At 50.6% G+C, this 19,176-nt stretch overlaps 1 protein-coding gene across 3 annotated transcripts in view; it reads right to left on the minus strand.

The window, feature by feature from the left end:
- Positions 1-4,450: 4,450 nt before the first annotated feature.
- ano11 (anoctamin 11) overlaps positions 4,451-19,176 on the minus strand; it is a 69,893-nt gene continuing 55,167 nt past the window's right edge. For 2 of the 3 annotated variants that reach the window (XM_038773129.1, XM_038773131.1), the window contains exons 20-23: positions 18,195-18,337; positions 8,736-8,826; positions 8,113-8,272; positions 4,451-6,150 (exon numbers count right to left, since the gene is read on the minus strand). In XM_038773129.1, the coding sequence (XP_038629057.1) occupies positions 6,056-6,150; positions 8,113-8,272; positions 8,736-8,826; positions 18,195-18,337 (489 nt within the window). In that variant the 3' untranslated portion in view covers positions 4,451-6,055. The remainder of the gene's footprint in view (positions 6,151-8,112; positions 8,273-8,735; positions 8,827-18,194; positions 18,338-19,176) is intronic. The other variant, XM_038773130.1, reaches the window with a different exon arrangement.

The raw sequence follows: 19,176 nt of genomic DNA on the forward strand, positions 1-19,176 counted from the left end.
CCCATCGAGTCTACACCGGCCCTTGAAAGAGCACCCTACTCAAACCCATACCTATCCCCTATCCCCGTAACCCAGGAACCTCACCTAACTTTGGACACTCGGGTGCAATTTAGCATGGCTAATCCACCTAGCCCGCACATCTTTGGACTGGTGGGAGGAAACCGGAGCACCGGGAGGAAACCCACTCAGACACAGGGAGAATGTGCAGACTCCGCACAGACAGTGACCCAAACATGGAATCAGGTCCGTGGCACAACAGTGTAAGCAACAATGCTAACCCCTGTGCTACCATGCCGCCCCATCTTCCAACGCTATCCCCATCCCACTGATTTGCAGCTCGATCAACATGAAAAATTACAGCTTAATTTGTCAAACTGCATAGGTTAATATTTCAAACATGCTCTACTAGCAAACTAATTTTACTTCAACAAATTCTTGAACAGAGTTTGCCACCAGGCTATCTAATGCCCCGTTCTCGGAGCTAAATCAAGTGGCCTTTAAGTGGTCACTGGATAGACATATGGATGGAAATGGAATAGTGTAGGTCAGATAGGCTTCAGATGGTTTCACAGGTCGGCGCAACATCGAGGGCCGAAGGGCCCGTACTGCGCTGTAATGTTCTATGTTCTAACGCAACCTCTCATTAAATATTAGTGATTTAAAAATATGTACAAAGTAAAAGCAATGATTTATGTGCTTGTCACAATTAACTCGCTGTGCAGCTTTAAAAATTGTAACATGGTGCATTAAAGATGAAAAATCTCCATTTCCAGAATATGACCAGCTTATCCCATTCCAATATTGCAAACTATTGTTCAGCTAGCAACCAAGCAGCTTACTTCAAGAAGTTGAATCACTCAATTTAAATACAAACATGTTGGAGTTTTTGGAACTTAATTATCCAGATTTTCCTTATGTCTGGATACTGTTTCAGGGAAATTTATAAGCTATCCTTTCTCATATCATTTGAGTGTGATTGGGAGCTTTAAGGCAACATTTGGGGCTGCAATCACTGCTGGGATAAGCCAGATATCACCCAAAATTAGCACCAAAAGCATCTGAATAAAAAATAAACAAAGTCATGTTTTTAACACCAGGTGAACTTATTATTTCACACAAAATAGAAGTTCAAAAAACGTAACAGTTATTGTAAATTGAGGTGTGTTTTTGCTATCCTTCCAGTATTCATTGACTATTTAATAAACCTATTTGACGTCAAAAGGCGAGGTCTAGTCTAGTCTAAACGGAAAATGCTGGAGAAACTCAGGCCAGAGCTGAAGGAGTCATATGGACTTGAAACATTAACTCTTGTTTCTCTCTCCACAGATGCTGTCAGACCTGCTGAGTTTGTCCAGTACTTTCCGTTTTTATTTCACATTTCCAGCATCCGCAGTATTTTGCTTTTATTTCAGTTTTTGAAGATGATTGAATATCCCACAGAGCTGCAAGATAGGACCAATTGCTGAAGGAATGATAGTGTTAAGGTGAAGGATTTTACTCGCAATAGTCTCAAGGCTGTCGAGGGTATAAGTAATCTGTGCGTGCACATGTCCCATCTGTATACCTGTAATAATTCAAAAAGACCACAGATTAGGGAAAAGAGGGGCGGCATGGTGGTGTTCGATCTCAGCCTGTGGTAGCATGCCCAGAGGTACTACGGTACCTGGGAGTGTGAGCTACCATTGGTGGAGAAGGCTCGCTGCTCATTGGACCAAGTGTTTGCATTTCATTGGTCGGGACGGAAGGTAGCTCCGCCCAGGGAGGCGGGGTATAAGAACCCGTGTTTCCCAGCAGCCAACCATTTTTTTCTGTACTCGAGCTGCTGGGGAAACATCTTGTTGATTAAAGCCTTCAATTCGGACTACTTCCTCATTTCAGTAGTTATTGATCGCGCATCACAGCCCCAAGTCACTGTCCGTGTGGAGTTTGCACAGTCTCCCCGTGCCTGCGTGGGTTACGCCCCCACAACCCAAAGATGTGCAGGTTAGGTGGCTTGTCCATGATAAATTGCCTCTTAGTTGGAAAAAAAATTGGGTACGCTAAATGTATTTAAAAAAAGGTAAGGGAAACAAATCAAGACGTTTTCATTCAAGAGCTGCTACTGGGCAGCACGGTGGCGCAGTGGGTTAGCCCTGCTGCTTCGCGGCGCCGAGGTCCCAGGTTCGATTCCGGCTCTGGGTCACTGTCCGTGTGGAGTTTGCACATTCTCCTGGGGTTTGCCCCCACAACCCCAAAAGATGAGCAGGGTAGGTGGATTGACCACGCTAAATTGCCCCCTTAATTGGGAAAAAAAAAAATTGGGTACTCTAAATTTAAAAAAAAAGAGCTGCTACTCATGAGAGCAAAGTGAAATTTTGGAAACAGCTCAAATAAAAAAAGGCGAAACAAGACAAAAAAATGCAACAGTAGTCTCAGAACATCTCCACGGATGCACACCGGGCCAAAAAAAGAGGGACAATTGCAGAATAAAATGTATCATGTCGGAACACATTTGGACCTGTATTTCTTAACCAAGATCCAAAAAGCCTAGAGCTGCAGGACAGACAACAAATCACAAATAACTTAACTCAAATAAAGATCCCAAACAAACTGTTGTGTGAACCAGTTTATTCAATCAAAATATACCAGTATATATCCAGGCCAGTCTGCAATCGAAATACCTCAAATTTACAATAGATACAAACCAGTTTAGCAGAAAGTGTTAGTGTAATTTGTAGCAATTTAAAATGCAAGTTTCCGAACAAAAGGCATCAACCACCGCGGCCACATTGAAGAGGCAACAGAACCACATCTAAATATCTTTGTAACTCTTCCACAGGGCTATCGGAGGACAATTTATTCACACAGGAATTAAGCAAAAGCTTTGTCCTTAGGCTTTTGCCCGGATGAATCCAAAATAATTAGTTGCCTTTTTTTTCCTTAAGGGATGCATATATCATGCAAAATAGCCTGCTATATAATAATCCTCACGCTAGTGTTAGGTTGAGCAATGCTAAGGCTGATGATTTGAAGGTCAGAACGGGAATGGAGAGAAGGGATTTTGCTACAAAGAGGTCGGATGAAGATTGACAGAAACAGGAATGTTCACAGACGTGCTCACCCCATTTTGTGTTTCTCGTCCAAATCAGAATAGGCCGCACCACGGACATTACACCTGATTGGGGAGGTATCTGTGGTTTACATCGCGGGTTAAGGAAATCACGGCTTGGTAGGAACATGTTATTCAGTGGAAACAACCGCCATTTCCACTAGTTTGACAACATCTCCGCAAGTGTGGGGGTTATCGTATTAATGCCATCTTGTATCGTATGACTGCAGTCTCTCCTTGTCCAGGTCATTGGACTGATGTTACATGGAATGAGACAGTTGAGTTGAATTGGTAGCTCCCACATCACTGAGGCAGAGGATTACCAGCTCACGTTGCACCTCCAACACTTGCATGCAAAGGTTAGCTTAACACTCCAGTGCAGTACTGAGGGAGGGCTGCATTTTCAGAGGTTCCACCTTTTAGGTAGGATACTAAACCAACACTATGCAAAGAGGTCCAGAAAGTTCTCCTGGTGTCCAGGTCAACATTCTTGCTTCAGTCTGCACCACCAAAACAGATTAACTGGTCTTCATTTTACTTGTTATTTATGAGGCCCTACAGTTTGCAAATTGATTGGTGCACTTGCCTAAAATAGCAATAATGACTGGATTTCAAAAGCAATTAATTGTTTGTGAAATGCTTTAGGATATCCTGTGGATCTGTCGAGGCGCTACGTGAAAGACGCACACCCCCTAGAACAACTTGCATCTATATAGCACCATTCACATAGTAACATATCACAAGGCTCTCCACAGGAGCAACTGTCAAATAAAATTTGACGTTGGGTCATGGGTTATTTTTTAATTGCTCCACCGTTGGTGGCAGTGCCTTCAGCTGATTTGGCCCTGAATTCTCTCACTTCACTCTTTCAATCACACCTCCTCTCTCACCCCTCTTTTAATACACTCCTTAAAACCTACTCCTTTGATAAGGTTTTCACCACCAGCTAATGTCGCCATATGTGGCTCGGTGTCATATTTTGCTTTGGGACATTCCCGTGCAGTAATCTGGGGAGTTTTATTACATTAAAGCGCTATATAAATACAAGCTGTTAGGGGCAGCACGGTGGCACAGTGGGTTAGCACTGCTGCCTCACAGCGCCGAGGTCCCAGGTTCCATCCCAGCTCTGGGTCACTGTCCGTGTGGAGTTTGCACATTCTCCCCGTGTTTGCGTGGGTTTCGCCCCCACAACCCAAAGACGTGCAAGCTTGGTGGATTGGCCACGCTAAATTGCCCCTTAAAAAAGTCCAAAGATGTGCGGGTTAGGTGGATTGGCCATTCTAAATTGCCCGTAGTGTCCTAATAAAAGTAAGGTTAAGGGGGGGGGTTGTTGGGTTACGGGTATAGGGTGGATACGTGGGTTTGAGTAGGGTGATCATGGCTCGGCACAACATTGAGGGCCGAAGGGCCTGTTCTGTGCTGTACTGTTCTATGTTCTAATTGGAAAAAATTAATTGTGTACTCTAAATTTATTCAAGTGCACGTATAGGTTGATGTATCAATAATTTTAACTTTGAGTTAGACTCGAAACACCGCCAACTGCAGATTCCCCTCCAAGCCACACACCCCATTCTGACTGGGAAACACAACGCCGTTTCTTCACAGGGGCAGGGTCAAAATCCCGGCGCTCCCTCCCAAACAGCACTATGGGTGCACCTACACCGCATGGACTGCAGCAGTTTAAGGAGGATAGCTAAGCGATTGGGGATGGGCAATAAATACCGGCCTAGCCAGCGACAGCCACATCCCGTGAAAGAATAAACAAACGACGAGGCAGTGTTTCTCAGCACCCGAAAGGGGAAAAAAAGAGCGCGCCAAACGTAAGATTTACGGCACAGCTGAAACAAGAGAGCAAAGTTCAGATGAGTATTGATTGTAGCAGGTTTGATAAAATTGAAAGAGAGACAAGATTGCAATAGCTGGAGGGTAGAGGTGTGGGAGCCAGGCAACAAGTTTTCTAGGCGTGTTTTAGATGACACATGAAGTACGGTATATATATCTGTACCAAAATAAAATGCAGGGTGAACCAGGATCAGATTAAACTAATCATGCAGCTCTGTTTGGGTTCTTTATTGAACACTTCACTTCTGTGATTGGTATAGTAATAAGGCAAAGTAGCAGCAATATATATATATATATAGGAATAGTTTGGTTTTCTTCCTGTTGTCAAGTTCCCAAGATGGGCAGAGCTGTGCTGTTTTCTTGCACGATTAAGCCCAGTAAGGCTCAAACATGGCTCACTTCTGCACACAAAAGCTTCCAGCACAGTTCAAGAAGTCGGCAGTTCTTTTGCTTGCATTTGTACGCGGTCCAAGAACATGTTGAAGCCTTTAATGTCTGCATCTGTCTGCTCTGGAGCAGGGCAGTTAAAGGAGGGTATTGGAGAGTGGGGTGGAGAGTGGGATGGAGAGTATTTTGAATTGAAGCCTTTTTGGTGTTGGAATGGAGGTCTGTGTCGTCACTGTGTCTGGCCTGCTCCTGAGACCCAGCCTGGATCCTCACCAAACTTCAATTGCCGATGTGGGTTGGGTCTCTGAGCATCTTTGTTCTTCTTGGGATTCAATGACAAGGGCATTTCTGGTTCTGCTCAGAAATCAAAGGTTCCAGGATGCATTAGCAAAAAAAGTCCCATAGTTGAGGCAATGCTGCCACGGAGTAAGAGTTCGATTGGTTGGAGTTATCATTGGTCGTGGGTGGCGTTGCTTACTCATCGAGGATAACACAAAAGGACAGCCTGAGGGGGTGGGGGGGGGGGGGGGGGAGAAGAGGGGTGGTCAAGCCTGACCCCGTTGTCCGTTATTAAAATGGAGACGCTACACAGCCATGCACAGTCAGCTGGTTAGGGTACAACATGCCACGTTTGCAGCCGACACCAAGCCAAAAGCATTGACTTGTCCAAACGGATCAATACCATCATCCTTCGCCTTCGTTCCCCATGTCCTACCGCTGTGGGGACACGTTAGCTGGCTATTTAATAGGCGATTCAGCCAGTGGGCTCCTTTCCCCAGGATGGGTCAAAGCTGCCAATTGCTGGCTTACGATGCTGTGGGACATACCACTTCCTGTGGAGAGATAATCAGTGAAATTAGAACAAGAATGTGAATAGGACAGTAAAATCTGCCAGGAGTGGAGGACAATCTGTTATCCCGGTTTATCCGTTCTATCCACGTTAATATGGTCTTTGCCGATTCAAATTTTTCTTTATTGTTCCTCAAGCTGTAAAATGTCCTCCTCATACTCTTCCTCTCTCCTGTCTTCCCACTGTGTCCTCCTCATACTCTTCCTCACTCCTGTCTTCCCACTGTGTCTTCCTCATACTCTTCCTCTCCCCTGTCTTCCCACTGTGTCCTCCTCATACTCTTCCTCTCTCCTGTCTTCCCACTGTGTCCTCCTCATACTCTTCCTCTCCCCTGTCTTCCCACTGTGTCTTCCTCATACTCTTCCTCTCTCCTGTCTTCCCACTGTGTCCTCCTCATACTCTTCCTCTCCCCTGTCTTCCCACTGTGTCCTCCTCATAATCTTCCTCACTCCTGTCTTCCCACTGTGTCTACCTCATACTCTTCCTCTCCCCTGTCTTCCCACTGTGTCTTCCTCATACTCTTCCTCTCTCCTGTCTTCTCACCGTGTCAAAATTAAGTTCCTTTATTTAACTCCACGGGCACGTTTTACCGTCCTCGTTGCGCCTGCCTAGGTGGCGTGACGAGGCCGCTGAATCTCGCAAGAGATCTCTCGCGAGATTTGCGACGCTTGTGACATCTCACGAGATTCATCCGAACCTCACGAGACATCACCATCTGGATCTCATCCTCACTGGGCTCACTGGGCCAATATGCTTGTATAAATATGTCTGTGCCGGATTCTCCCGGTGCCCAGGAACTAACGGCCTCCCCAGCAAGGCCTGGACCAGGCACTGTTTAGTACTGGTCCACACAAACATGGACCAGGCATAATGACACCGGAGGAGTCACCCAGGCCATTGGAGACCAGGATGGTTGGGGATAGGGGAAGGTGGCACCCTGGCTCTCCCTCAAGCACCCAGGCACCTTGGTATTGCCAGGCTGGCATCTTGGTACTGCTACCCTGGCACTGCCAAGGTGCTCAGGTGGCACTGCTAGGCAGGCAGGAACACTGACAGGATGCCTGGGTGGCAGTGCCAGGGTGCCCAGGTACCTGGTTGGCCCTAAGGGTCTGGGACTGAGGGGGGACCATGCCCATGAAAGGACAGATGAGAGGGGGGTATGAAGGGTGGGGGTTTTGGGGGGGGGGGGGGGGAGTGAAGAGCAGGTATGAAGGGGCCTCAAAGGTTGGGGGGTGATGGGTGAGGCCCTGAAAGGGAGGTGGATTGGCCTGAAAAGGGAAGACCCTGAACGGCCCTTTGGCAGGGTGTTCTCACTTGGGGGTGTGGGGTATTGTCCATGTGTATGGGGGGTGTCATGCCCATGGGAGGGGGTGTGGAGCACTCACAAGCTCACTTGGAGATCAGGGCATCCTCCCAAACTGGCGGCCTGATCTCTGAGGATCCAGTCAATTCGACAGGTTCAGCTCTCTGATGTTGAAAACATTTTTAAGTGTGGGCTTGACCAGGGAGAAACTCCTGAGACCCCAAAAAATGACCGTGTGGCTGAGTAGCGGTGTGGCTCTCACCCAAAAAGCCGTAGAAAAACGGCCAAAATGACACTTCGGGCATAATTCTCCCAAAAGGGAATAAAGTCCCCTAGCGAGTGCGTTTAGCCAGGTGTTTCCCGGCGCTTGCAGTGCAACATGACTGGTGTTGAATAAGGTGCCTGAATGGGGAACGTGTGGTCGGGGCCGCACATTGCCCCGATTTGTAGACTGGGAAGCTCCGCTCGCCAGAACTCCCGATTTTCGCGAGAGATCAGGCCCCCGGACCAATCCCCCACCTCTCCCCCCAGCCCGAATGCACAATGGAGGGTCCCCAACACCCACGGCAGGCAACCCGGCCCAACCACCCTTATCTGATAGTTTGCTGCCTCTAGCTGACACAGAGCTCTATCCTTACTAACCTGGGGAAGCTGCATGCTGACTCACCGACAGATAAACATCCTGGTTATCTGCTAATGCCTGCTTTGCCAGATAATATTCTCGTTTCATTTTCACTTCAAGGGATTCTGGAATATCCGGTACCATCCAGTCAATAACACGAAGAATGAAAAACACCACGTGCTGCGAAACGAAAACATAGTGACTCAATGACATAGACTACACCCAACCTGCACCAGAAGCAATCGGGTCCAGTAGGCTTCGGGGAGACCAGAAAGTACTACCTGAGGGAAAGTACACTGTGGAGGATCATCAAAGCAAAATCTTCAAGGGAAGTGCAGCTGAGGAATGTCAACTAGGAAGGGGCAGCAGCACATCAGCCATACACAACGGACTTCTTTCAATTAACAATCAGGGATACATTTCAGGTTTTCTAGGAACACTCTGGGTTCTACAAAGAATTAGCTGTTTTAATACTTTCAACCCATTGAATTGGAGAATGATAACCGAGGTGCAGCGGTCTGTAATGATGCGACATACCCAAGGAGACCCAACAGGTCCAGTGGGCAAGAGTACAAGACTGCAGCTACTGAACGCAAGTGAATGAGTCTTTTACCTAAATTACTGCTTCTAGCCACAGCTTTACCTCAAAGGCGATGATGAATCCGAGTCGAACAGCCAGCAGCTTCCAGTAGAACAGTGTGAGATTTCCATCTGGGTCACGGAATGCTTTGTACCTGTCATCAGATAGAAACAATTAGAAGTTACAGCGCAGAAACAGACTGTTTGACCCAAGCTGTCTATTTTACTTATTGGATATAGTCTTAATCACACTGTTCCAAATGCCCCTTGGTTCTTAGCCTCCATTTCCTTCAACCACCCACCTAACCTATTCTTGGATATGAACATGGGGTGGGATTTTCCACCCACCCTGTGTGTGCTGCAGCGGCAGAGACGGATCTTCCAGGTTTCCCGTTGTTAGTACCCTCTGCCGCTGGGGATTCACGGCAGGGTGGAATGATGTCAGTACGACCGGACGATCCCGCCGGTGGGAACAGCCGCTGTGTAGCAATATCCCTCCTGCCCTCTGGCCGCCTAAAACATTCAATCTTATGTCTATGTTCCAAATACTTCAATCAATGGAAACATTGGTTTGTATCTATTCTATTCCATCCCTTCAAAATGTTAAACATCCCTTTCACCTTTAATCTCCACTGCTCTAATGAAAAGGTTCTTCTTGTCAGATCTGCATTTTCTTGTCCGAGGCAACATCCAAATGAATCGCTGCTGTTCTCTCGTTACCGCCTGCCATCCTACATCATGTCATTTTGTTTAATATGTTCATGGGATGCAGGCGTTGCTGGTTTGGCCAACTTTTATTGCCCATCCGTAGTTGCCGTTGGGAAGGTAGCGGGTGAACTGCCTTCTTGATCCGCTGCAGGCCCTGCATTGTAGGTGCTGTCAGGGAGGGGGCTCCAGGATGTTGCCCCAGCAACAGTGAAGGAACGCCGATATATTTCCAAGTCAGGATGATGAGTAACTTGGAAGGGATCTTCCAGGTGGTGGTGTTCCCATATATCTGCTGCCTAGGTCCTTCTACGTGGTAGGGATTGCGGGTTTTGGAAGGGGCTGTTCAAAAGCCTTTGTGAGTTTCTGCAGTGCATCTTGTAGATGGTACATACGGTTGTCACTGGACATCTGTAGTGGAGGGAGTGAATGTTGAAGGGCTGCCAATCAAGTTGGGCTGCTTTGTCCCGAATGGTGCCAAGCTTCTTGAGTGCTGTTGGAATCCCATTCATCCAGGCAAATGTGGAATATGCCATCACATTCTTGACTTAGAATCATAAAATCTCTACAGTGCCCTTGGAAAGAGCACCTTACCTAGGCCCACACTCCGATCCTATCCCCACAAATCAGTAACCCCAACTAACCTTTTGGACACTAAGGGCCAATTTAGGGTAGCCAACCCACCTAACCTGCACGTCTTTGGACTGTGGGAGGAAACTGGAGCACCCGGAGGAAACCCACGCAGACACGGGGAGAAAGTGCAAACTCCGCACAGACAGTGACCAGAGGCCGGAATTGAAACCGCAACATCCCCACCTCTGACTTTTTCATGAGAGGAAAGTAATTGATGAAGCAGCTGAAGATGGTTGGACCTAGAATACTACCATGAGGAACTCCTGCAGCGATGCCCCAGGACTGAGATGATTGATCTTGAAGAACAAAAACCATCTTCTTTTGTGCTAGGTAGGACTCCAACCAGTGGAGAGATTTCCCCCTGATTCCCATTTACTTCAGTTTTGCTGGGCTCCTTGATGCCATACCCGGTGAAATGCTGCATTGATGTCAAGGGCAATCACTGAACTGTTGGGTTCAGCTCTTTTGTCCATGTTTGACAAAGGCTGCCATGATGTGAAGATGCCGGCGTTGGACTGGGGTGAGCACAGTAAGAAGTCTTACAACACCAGGTTAAAGTCCAACAGGTTTGTTTCGAATCACTAGCTTTCGGAGCACAGCTCCTTCCTCACATGAATGAAGAATGGCAAGAAAGGATGTCCCGAAGCGTGGTACATTGGCGAGATCATGCAGATGCTACGACAATGGATGAACGGATATCGCGCGACAATTGCAAGGCAGGAATATTCCCTTCCAGTCGGGGAACACTACAGCAGTCAAGGGCATTTTTCAGCCTCTGATCTTGGGGTAAGCATTCTCCAAGGCGACCTTCAGGACGTGCGACAACGCAGAATTGCCGAGCAGAAACTTATAGCCAAGTTCCGCACACATGAGTACGGCCTCAAACCGGGACCTTGGATTCATGTCGCACTACATTCACCCCCCACCATCTGGCCTGGGCTAGCGTAATCCTACCAACTGTCCTGGCTTGAGATAATTCACACCTCTTTAACCTGTGATTATCCCTCTCTCCAGTTGCTCCGTCTGGACCTGTAGACTTAATTACCTGCAAAGACTTGCATTCAAAATATTGTATTTCATCTTTGACTCTGTCTATATATGTGTTTATGGAACCAACCTCTTCACTCACCTGAGGAAGGAGCAGTGCTTCGAAAGCTCGTGTTTGAACAAACCTGTTGGACTTTAACCTGGTGTTGTAAGACTTTTTACTGAAGACAAAGGCTAGGGTCAGGAGCCGAGTGGCTCTAATGGGACCCGTTATTATCCATGATCACATTTGACTTCTAATCAACATCTAGTCCTCTATTAGATTTCATCTGTCTATTCAACATTTTTTTTAAAAAAAATAATTTTTATTCAAATTTTCACAAAATATCAACAACAAAATATAATAGGAAAAGAAACAACAAACCCCCCCACCCCCCATATATACAAAAAAAGAGATAAATTAACACCCATCATCTACAATGAACAAATATACACGCCCCTTCAACACAAAACAGAGACGTACCCCCCCCCCCCCCCCCCCCCGGTTGCTGCTGCCGGCCTTTTTCTACCGTTCTGCCAGGAAATCCAGGAATGGTTGCCACTTCCTGAAAAACCCCTGCACTGATCCCCTTAGGGCAAATTTCACCCTCTCCAATTTAATAAACCCCGCCATATCATTGATCCAGGCCTCCACACTTGGGGGGTCTCGCATCCTTCCATTGAAGAAGAATCCTCCGCTGGGCTACTAGGGACGCAAAGGCCAGAAGACCGGCCTCTTTCGCCTCCTGCACTCCCGGCTCCTCTGCAACCCCAAATATTGCGAGTCCCCAGCCCGGTTTGACCCTGGATCCTATCATCCTCGGCACCGTCCTTGCTACGCCCTTCCAAAATTCCACCAGCGCTGGGCATGCCCAGAACATATGGACATGGTTTGCTGGGCTCCCTGAGCACCTAACACACCTGTCCTCACTCCCAAAAAACCGGCTCATCCTTGTCCCGGTCATGTGAGCCCTATGCAGCACCTTAAACTGTATGAGGCTGAGCCTCGCGCAAGAAGAGGAGGAGTTCACCCTTTCCAGGGCATCCGCCCACATCCCCTCCTCAATCTCCTCCCCCAGCTCCTCCTCCCATTTACCCTTCAGCAACTCCACCGAGGCCTCGTCCTCCTCCTGCATCACTTGGTACATTGCCGAGATCCTCCCCTCTCCAACCCACACCCCCGAGAGCACTCTGTCCTGGGCCCCACGCGGCGGCAACAGAGGGAACTCCGCCACTTGCCGCCTGACAAACACCCTTACCTGCATGTACCTGAAGGTGCTCCCCGGGGGAGCCCAATCTTCCCCTCTAACTCACCCAGGCTCGCAAACCTCCCATCCACAAACAGGTCCCTCAACCTCCTAATACCTGCCCTGTGCCAACTCAGGAACCCGCCGTTAATTCTCCCCCGGACAAACTGGTGGTTCCCCCGTATCGGGGACCCCATCGAGGCCCCCACCTCCCCCCTATGCCGTCTCCATTGCCCCCAAATTTTGAGGGTAGCCGCCACCACCGGGCTCGTGGTATACCTCGTTGGAGGGAGCGGCAGCGGCGCCATTACCAGCGCTCCCAGGCTCGTGCCCACACAGGACGCCATCTCCATCCTCTTCCATGCTTCCCCCTTCCCCTCCATCACCCACTTGGGCACCATCGCTGCGTTGGCAGCCCAATAATACCCACAGAGGTTGGGCAGCGCCAGCCCCCCTCCCATCCCTACCCCGCTCCAGGAACACCCTTCTCACCCTCGGGGTCCCGTGCGCCCACACAAACCCCGTAATGCTCCTATTAAACCGCCTGAAAAAGGCCTTCGGGATAAGGATGGGGAGGCACTGGAACAGGAACCTCGGGAGCACCGTCATCTTGACTGACTGCACCCTACCCGCCAGAGACAGCAGCAGCATGTCCCACCTCTTAAACCCCTCCTCCATTTGCTCCACCAGCCTCGTGAGGTTAAGCTTATGCAAGGCCCCCCAGCTCCTGGCCACCTGGACCCCCAAGTACCTGAAGCTCCTCTCCACCCTTTTTAGTGGGAGCTTACCAATCCCTCCCTCCTGGTCCCCTGGGTGAACAACGAACAACTCGCTCTTCCCCAAGTTGAACTTGTACCCTGAGAAATCCCCAAACTCCCTGAGAATCCTCATCACCTCCGGCATCCCCCCCACCGAGTCCGCCACATACAACAACAGGTCATCCGCATAGAGCGACACTCGGTGCTCCTCCCCACCTCGCACCAGGCCCCTCCAGTTCCTCGACTCCCTCAACACCATGGCCAGGGGTTCAATTGCCAGCACAAAAAGCAGGGGGACAGGGGACACCCCTGCCTCGTCCCTCGGTATAACCAAAAATACTCCGACCTCCTCCTATTCGTGGCCACACTCGCCACCGGGGCCTCATATAACAGCCTCACCCAACTGACAAACCCCTCCCCGAACCTTTTCAGCACCTCCCACAAGTACCCCCACTCGACCCTATCAAAGGCCTTCTCCGCGTCCATCGCCACCACTATCTCCGCCTCCCCTTCCACCGCCGGCATCATTATAACATTCAAAAGTCTCCGTATGTTAGTATTCAACTGCCTCCCTTTCACGAACGCCGTTTGACCCTCATGAATAACCTGCGGCACACAGTCCTCTATCCTCGTGGCTAAAATCTTCGGCAACAACTTGGCGTCTACATTTAAGAGTGAGATCGGCCTGTATGACCCACACTGCAGGGGATCCTTGTCCCGCTTAAGGATCAAGGAAATCAGTGCCCGTAACATTGTCGGAGGCAAAGCCCCTCCTTCCCTTGCCTCGTTGAAGGTCCTAACCAACAGAGGGCCCAACAGGTCTGCATACATCTTATAGAATTCGCCCGGGAACCCATCCGGGCCCTGCGCCTTCCCCGACTGCATGCTCCCTATCCCTTTGACCAACTCCTCCAGCCCAACCGGCGCCCCCAGTCCCTCCACCTGTCCCTCCTCCACCCTCGGGAATCTCAGCCTGTCCAGAAAACGCCCCATCCCCCCCTCCCCCAGTGGGGGTTCAGACCGTTACAGTTCCTCGTAGAAATCCCTGAAGACCCCATTGATGCCTACTCCCCTTCGCAACACATTCCCTCCCCTATCCTTAACTCCACCGATCTCCCTAGCCGCATCTCGCTTCCGAAGCTGGTGTGCCAGCATCCGGCTCACCTTTTCCCCATATTCATACACCGCCCCCTGTGCCTTCCTCCACTGAACTTCCGCCTTCCTGGTGGTCAACAGGTCGAATTCAGCCTGGAGACTACGCCGCTCCCTCAGTAATCCCTCCTCTGGAGCCTCCGCGTACCTCCTGTCCACCCTCACTATCTCCCCTACCAACCTCTCCCTCTGCTCTCTCCTCTCCCTGTGGGCCCGGATAGAGATCAACTCTCCCCTGACCACCGCCTTCAACGCCTCCCAGACCGTCTCGGACCTCCCCATTGTCATTGGCCTCTAGGTACCTCTCAATACATCCTCGGACCCGCCCGCCACCTCCTCGTCCGCCAGCAGCCCCACCTCCAAGCGCCAAAGCGGGCGCTGGTCCCCCCCCCCCCCCCCCCCCCAAGCTCGAGGTCCACCCAGTGCGGGGCATGATCAGAAATGGCTATCGCCGAGTACTCAGTATCCTCCACTCTCACAATCAGCGCCCTACTCATAACAAAAAAAATCAATCTGGGAGTAGGCCTTATGCACATGGGAGAAGTATGAAAATTCCCTGGCCCTTGGTCTCGCAAACCTCCAAGGATCCACCCCTCCCATCTGGTCCATAAACCCCCTCAGCACCTTAGCCGCCGCTGGCCTCCTACCCGTCCTGGATCTGGATCGATCCAGTGCCAGATCCAGCACCATATTGAAATCCCCTCCCATTATCAGGCCCCCTGTCTCCAAGTCTGGTATCCGGCCCAACATGTGACGCATGAAACCCGCATCGTCCCAATCCGGGGCGTATACATTGACTTTCTCCCCCTGCAGCTTGCCACTTACCATCACATACCTCTCGCCACTGTCTGCCACAACGTTCAACGCCTCAAACAACACCCTCTTTCCCACCAGGATCGCCACCCCCCGATTTTTTGCATCCAGCCCCGAATGAAACACCTGGCCTACCCATCCCTTGCGCAATCTAACCTGGTCCGCCAGCTTCAGGTGCGTCTCCTGGAGCATAGCCACGTCCGCCTTCAGCCCCCTCAGGTGCGCAAACACCCGGGTCCGTTTGACCGGCCCATTCAGTCCCCTTACATTCCAAGTTATCAGCCGGATCAGGGGGCTACCTACCTCCTGCCCCGCCGACTAGCCATTACCCTTCCTCAGCCCGCCACGTGCCCGCGCCCCATGCTCGGCCCGTTCCCCACAGCAGCAAACCCCCATCCCGACCCCCTCTGCCTGCTCTAGCTCCCTCTTGGCCATTCCAGCAGCAACCCGGTAAAACCCCCCCCCCCCCCCCCCCCCCCCCCCCCGGGCTAGGACCACCCTAGCTGCATTGCTCCCTCCATTGCACTCCCGTAAGTCAGCTGACTCCTGCTGACCCCGGCCACTCCCGCCACTCCTTCGGCCCTTCCCAGCGTGGGGCTTCCCCTCCTCCCCATTGCCCACCAGCAGGTTCTCCTCCTCCCCCTACCGCTTTCAACGCGGGGAAAAGCCCGCACTTCCCAGCTCCGGCCCCGCCCCCTTCAACCCTCAGCGCAGGAAGAAGCCCGCGCTTTCCACTTGCCCGACCCCACCTCCTCTGACGCAGCTCCCTTTACCGGCCCGGTCCCCTCACGGGGCCCCAACCCCCCTTCCCGCCATCAGCCCCCCACACTGCAGGCCTGCCCCCCTCCCCGAGCCCATCCGACAGACCCAAGCAAAAAACAGTGCCCCACCCACCCTAAAAGCAACAAAGAACCAACAATAAACAGAGAACCCCTCCCTCAAAATATAACACAGTTACACGCAAACCCCCGTACCCAACCCTCAGTTTGAGTCCAATTTTTCGGCCTGTACGAAGGCCCACGCCTCCTCCGGGGACTTACAGCAAAAGTGTCGGTCCTTGTAGGTGACCCACAGACGCGTCGGCTGCAGCATGCCGAACCTCACTCCCTTCCTGTGTAGCACCACCTTCGTCCGGTTGTACCCGGCCCTCTGCTTAGCCACCTCCGCACTCCAGTCCTGGTAGATCCGCACCTCTGTGTTCTCCCACTTGCTGCTCTGCTCCTTCTTGGCCCACCTGATCACGCGCTCCCGGTCAGCGAACCGGTGGAACCGCACCAGTACCGCCCGTGGCGGCTCATTAGGCTTGGGCCTTCTTGCCAGAATTCTGTGGGCCCCCTCCAGCTCCAGGGGCCCCTGGAAGGACCCAGCTCCCATCAGCAAATTTAGCATGGTGACCACATAGGCCCCCAGGTCTGACCCCTCCGGGAGGCCCAGGATCCGCAGAGTTTTCCGCCTCAAACAGTTCTCCATCTCCTCGAACCTCTCCTGCCATTTTTTATGGAGCGCCTCGTGCGCCTCCACCGCGAGGCCTAAGATCTCGTCCTCGTTTTCGGAGACCTTTTGTCAGACCTCTCAGATCGCCACCCCCTGGGCCGCCTGGGTCTCCAGCAGCTTATCAATTGAAGCCTTCATCGGCTCCAGCAGCTCCGTTTTAAGCTCCCTGAAGCAGCGCTGAAGAGCCTCCTGCTGCTCCTGTGCCCACTGCATTCACGCCGTCTGGTCTCCGCCCGCCGCCATCTTGTGCTTCTTCCCTCACACCTGCTTTGGCTTTGCTACCACTTTTTTACTCGCCCCACTCCTGGTCCAAGCCATACACTGCTGTGAAAATGTTGCTGACTCCTTCCCACGTCGGGAAACGTCGAAAAAGTACCGCTGGGGGCCCTGAAAAGAGCCCAAAAGTCAGTTCCTGGCGGGAGCTGCCGAACATGCGGCTTAGCTCCGCATAGCCGCAACCGGAAGTCCCCATCTGTCTATTCAACTTGAGGTGCTGCTTTTCGCGTCTTGTAAACCTGAACCTCTTAAGCCGATCACTAGACTTTGGATTAATAATAACGCTCAGACTAGAGTCAGGATGGGCAGACAAAGGGCAGCACGGTGGCCTAGTGGTTAGCACAACCACCTCACGGCGCTGAGGTCCCAGGTTCGATCCCGGCTCTGGGTCACTGTCCGTGTGGAGTTTGCACATTCTCCCCGTGTCTGCGTGGGTTTCGCCCCCACACAACCCAAAATGTGCAGAGAAGGTGGATTGGCCATGCTAAATTGCCCCTTAATTGGAAAAAATAATTGGGTACTCTAAATTTATAAAAAAAAAGGATGGGCAGACAGGGGAGGACTTGCAGCCCTCGGGGGAATTGCAGCTCATTGCCTTTCCATTCACTGATTGGATGACATGTTGGTCGAGATGGATTTGGCACTGTTTCCTGTTCTTGTCTTGCTGTTTATTTACCAATCTTTTTACTTTTTTCATAAATTTGAAGTGCCCAATTCATTTTTTTTCCAATTAAAGGACAATTTAGCGTGGCCAATCCACCTACCCGGCACATCTTTGGGATGTGGGGGTGGGACCCACGCAAACACGGGGAGAATGTGAAAACTCCACACGGATAGTGACCCGGGGCCGGGATCGAACCCGGGTCCTCAGCGCCGGGAATTTCTTTACCAATTGTATGCCCAACACTGCCCTGTTTCCACCCTGCCCATTGCACCAAGACCAGGCCAAAGTCACCAAAAGGTACTTTCAAGAGTAGAACAGGGTTATCTTAACTCTCCCAGGCCTCATTGCGGTCAGGTCGAGTATACCATTTTCTTTCTGTAACCTTACCTCGGAGGTCTGCCTTGGTGGTACTGCCCAAGTTTGCAGGCAGCCATCATCTCTGCAGCCCTGACTTCCCCTCTTACACAGTGCAGATACTTCCTGAATGCCTGCAGATTTTATCTTCGGCACCCTGCACCACAGAAAGAGGGACTAATCTCTAGTGCAGAAAACTAGCCTGGCATCTCGCCAGGGTCGGGGCAATAGGCAGAAGCCTCACCCTGACCATCTTAGGGTGGCTGAAGAGCAGTCCAGCCCCTAACCTCCAAGACATGGAAACTGCCAAAGCTTACACATTGCAGGACTTTGGGGGGGGAAAAATCCACCTGCACTTTCTGTCCCATCAATAACATTTGGGTATCTCAAGTTAGTCTCACCTGCACATGGTGTGGTTGCTTTGCACATAGCTGTGGGGAGCGTACGCTAATGTAAAGTTCACATATCCGTCCAGGTTCATGTTGTGTTCGTACTGATAGAGTAGGCGGGGCAGGAATTCTGACGTGAAAGCAATCAGAAAAGCCTGGAGGAGAAAAGGGAAGAGAGCTCAGACAGGAATAAATGGCAAAAGAGTAAATCGGCGCATGCTGTAACAGGCAGTGCAACAGACATATACCATCACATACACAAGCCAGGTATGCAGAGCGTACAGAGAGCAGAAGACAGATTTTTCAAAATATCTGAAATAATTCACCTTAAATTGGCCAGCTTTGCGATCCGCTTATCAACATGGTGATCTCTGACATTAATATGCATACGGTGACTATTTCCAATAAGCAGTTTTTAACATTACTGGAATTAGTGAGTATATAAATAGTCTCCAGCATTAATACTCAACAAATTGCTAATGTGGTCACTCAGACAGTAACTTTAATATTCCTCACCTCACTAGGTTTGCTAGGGCTTGGATGGAGGCAATTTTCTCTTATTTTTAAGCAAAGTTGGAAATATACTTGTTGCAAACAAATTTAAGATCACACGACAAAGCCTAAGTTAAGGTTGCTGGGTCCTAGCTTCACTTATTGTGCTCCTCATAGCTTACCTGTTGCGGCAGTGAGTTATACGGCCAAGACGATCCCAGCGTTGATCCCTGGCCTGTGCTCCATAAGCTGACCTCACCCAGGGCAGCTGCTGAAGTGTTACGTTTGACCTTGATGGTCCAAGGTTGGGGAGGAGGCAGAAATTATCCACAGTTCCTGTTCCCAAATACTATCCAGTCATGGCTCCATTCGTGGCACCCTCTCCGAGTCAAAAGGCTGTGGGTTCAAGTCCCACTCAAGGCCTTACTTCAAGCACAAGCACTAGGCTGACACTCCAGTGCAGTATTGAGAGAGCGCTTTTGGATGACATGTTAAACTGAGA

Source organism: Scyliorhinus canicula, chromosome 16, assembly GCF_902713615.1.
Source record: "Scyliorhinus canicula chromosome 16, sScyCan1.1, whole genome shotgun sequence".
NCBI lineage: Eukaryota > Metazoa > Chordata > Chondrichthyes > Carcharhiniformes > Scyliorhinidae > Scyliorhinus > Scyliorhinus canicula.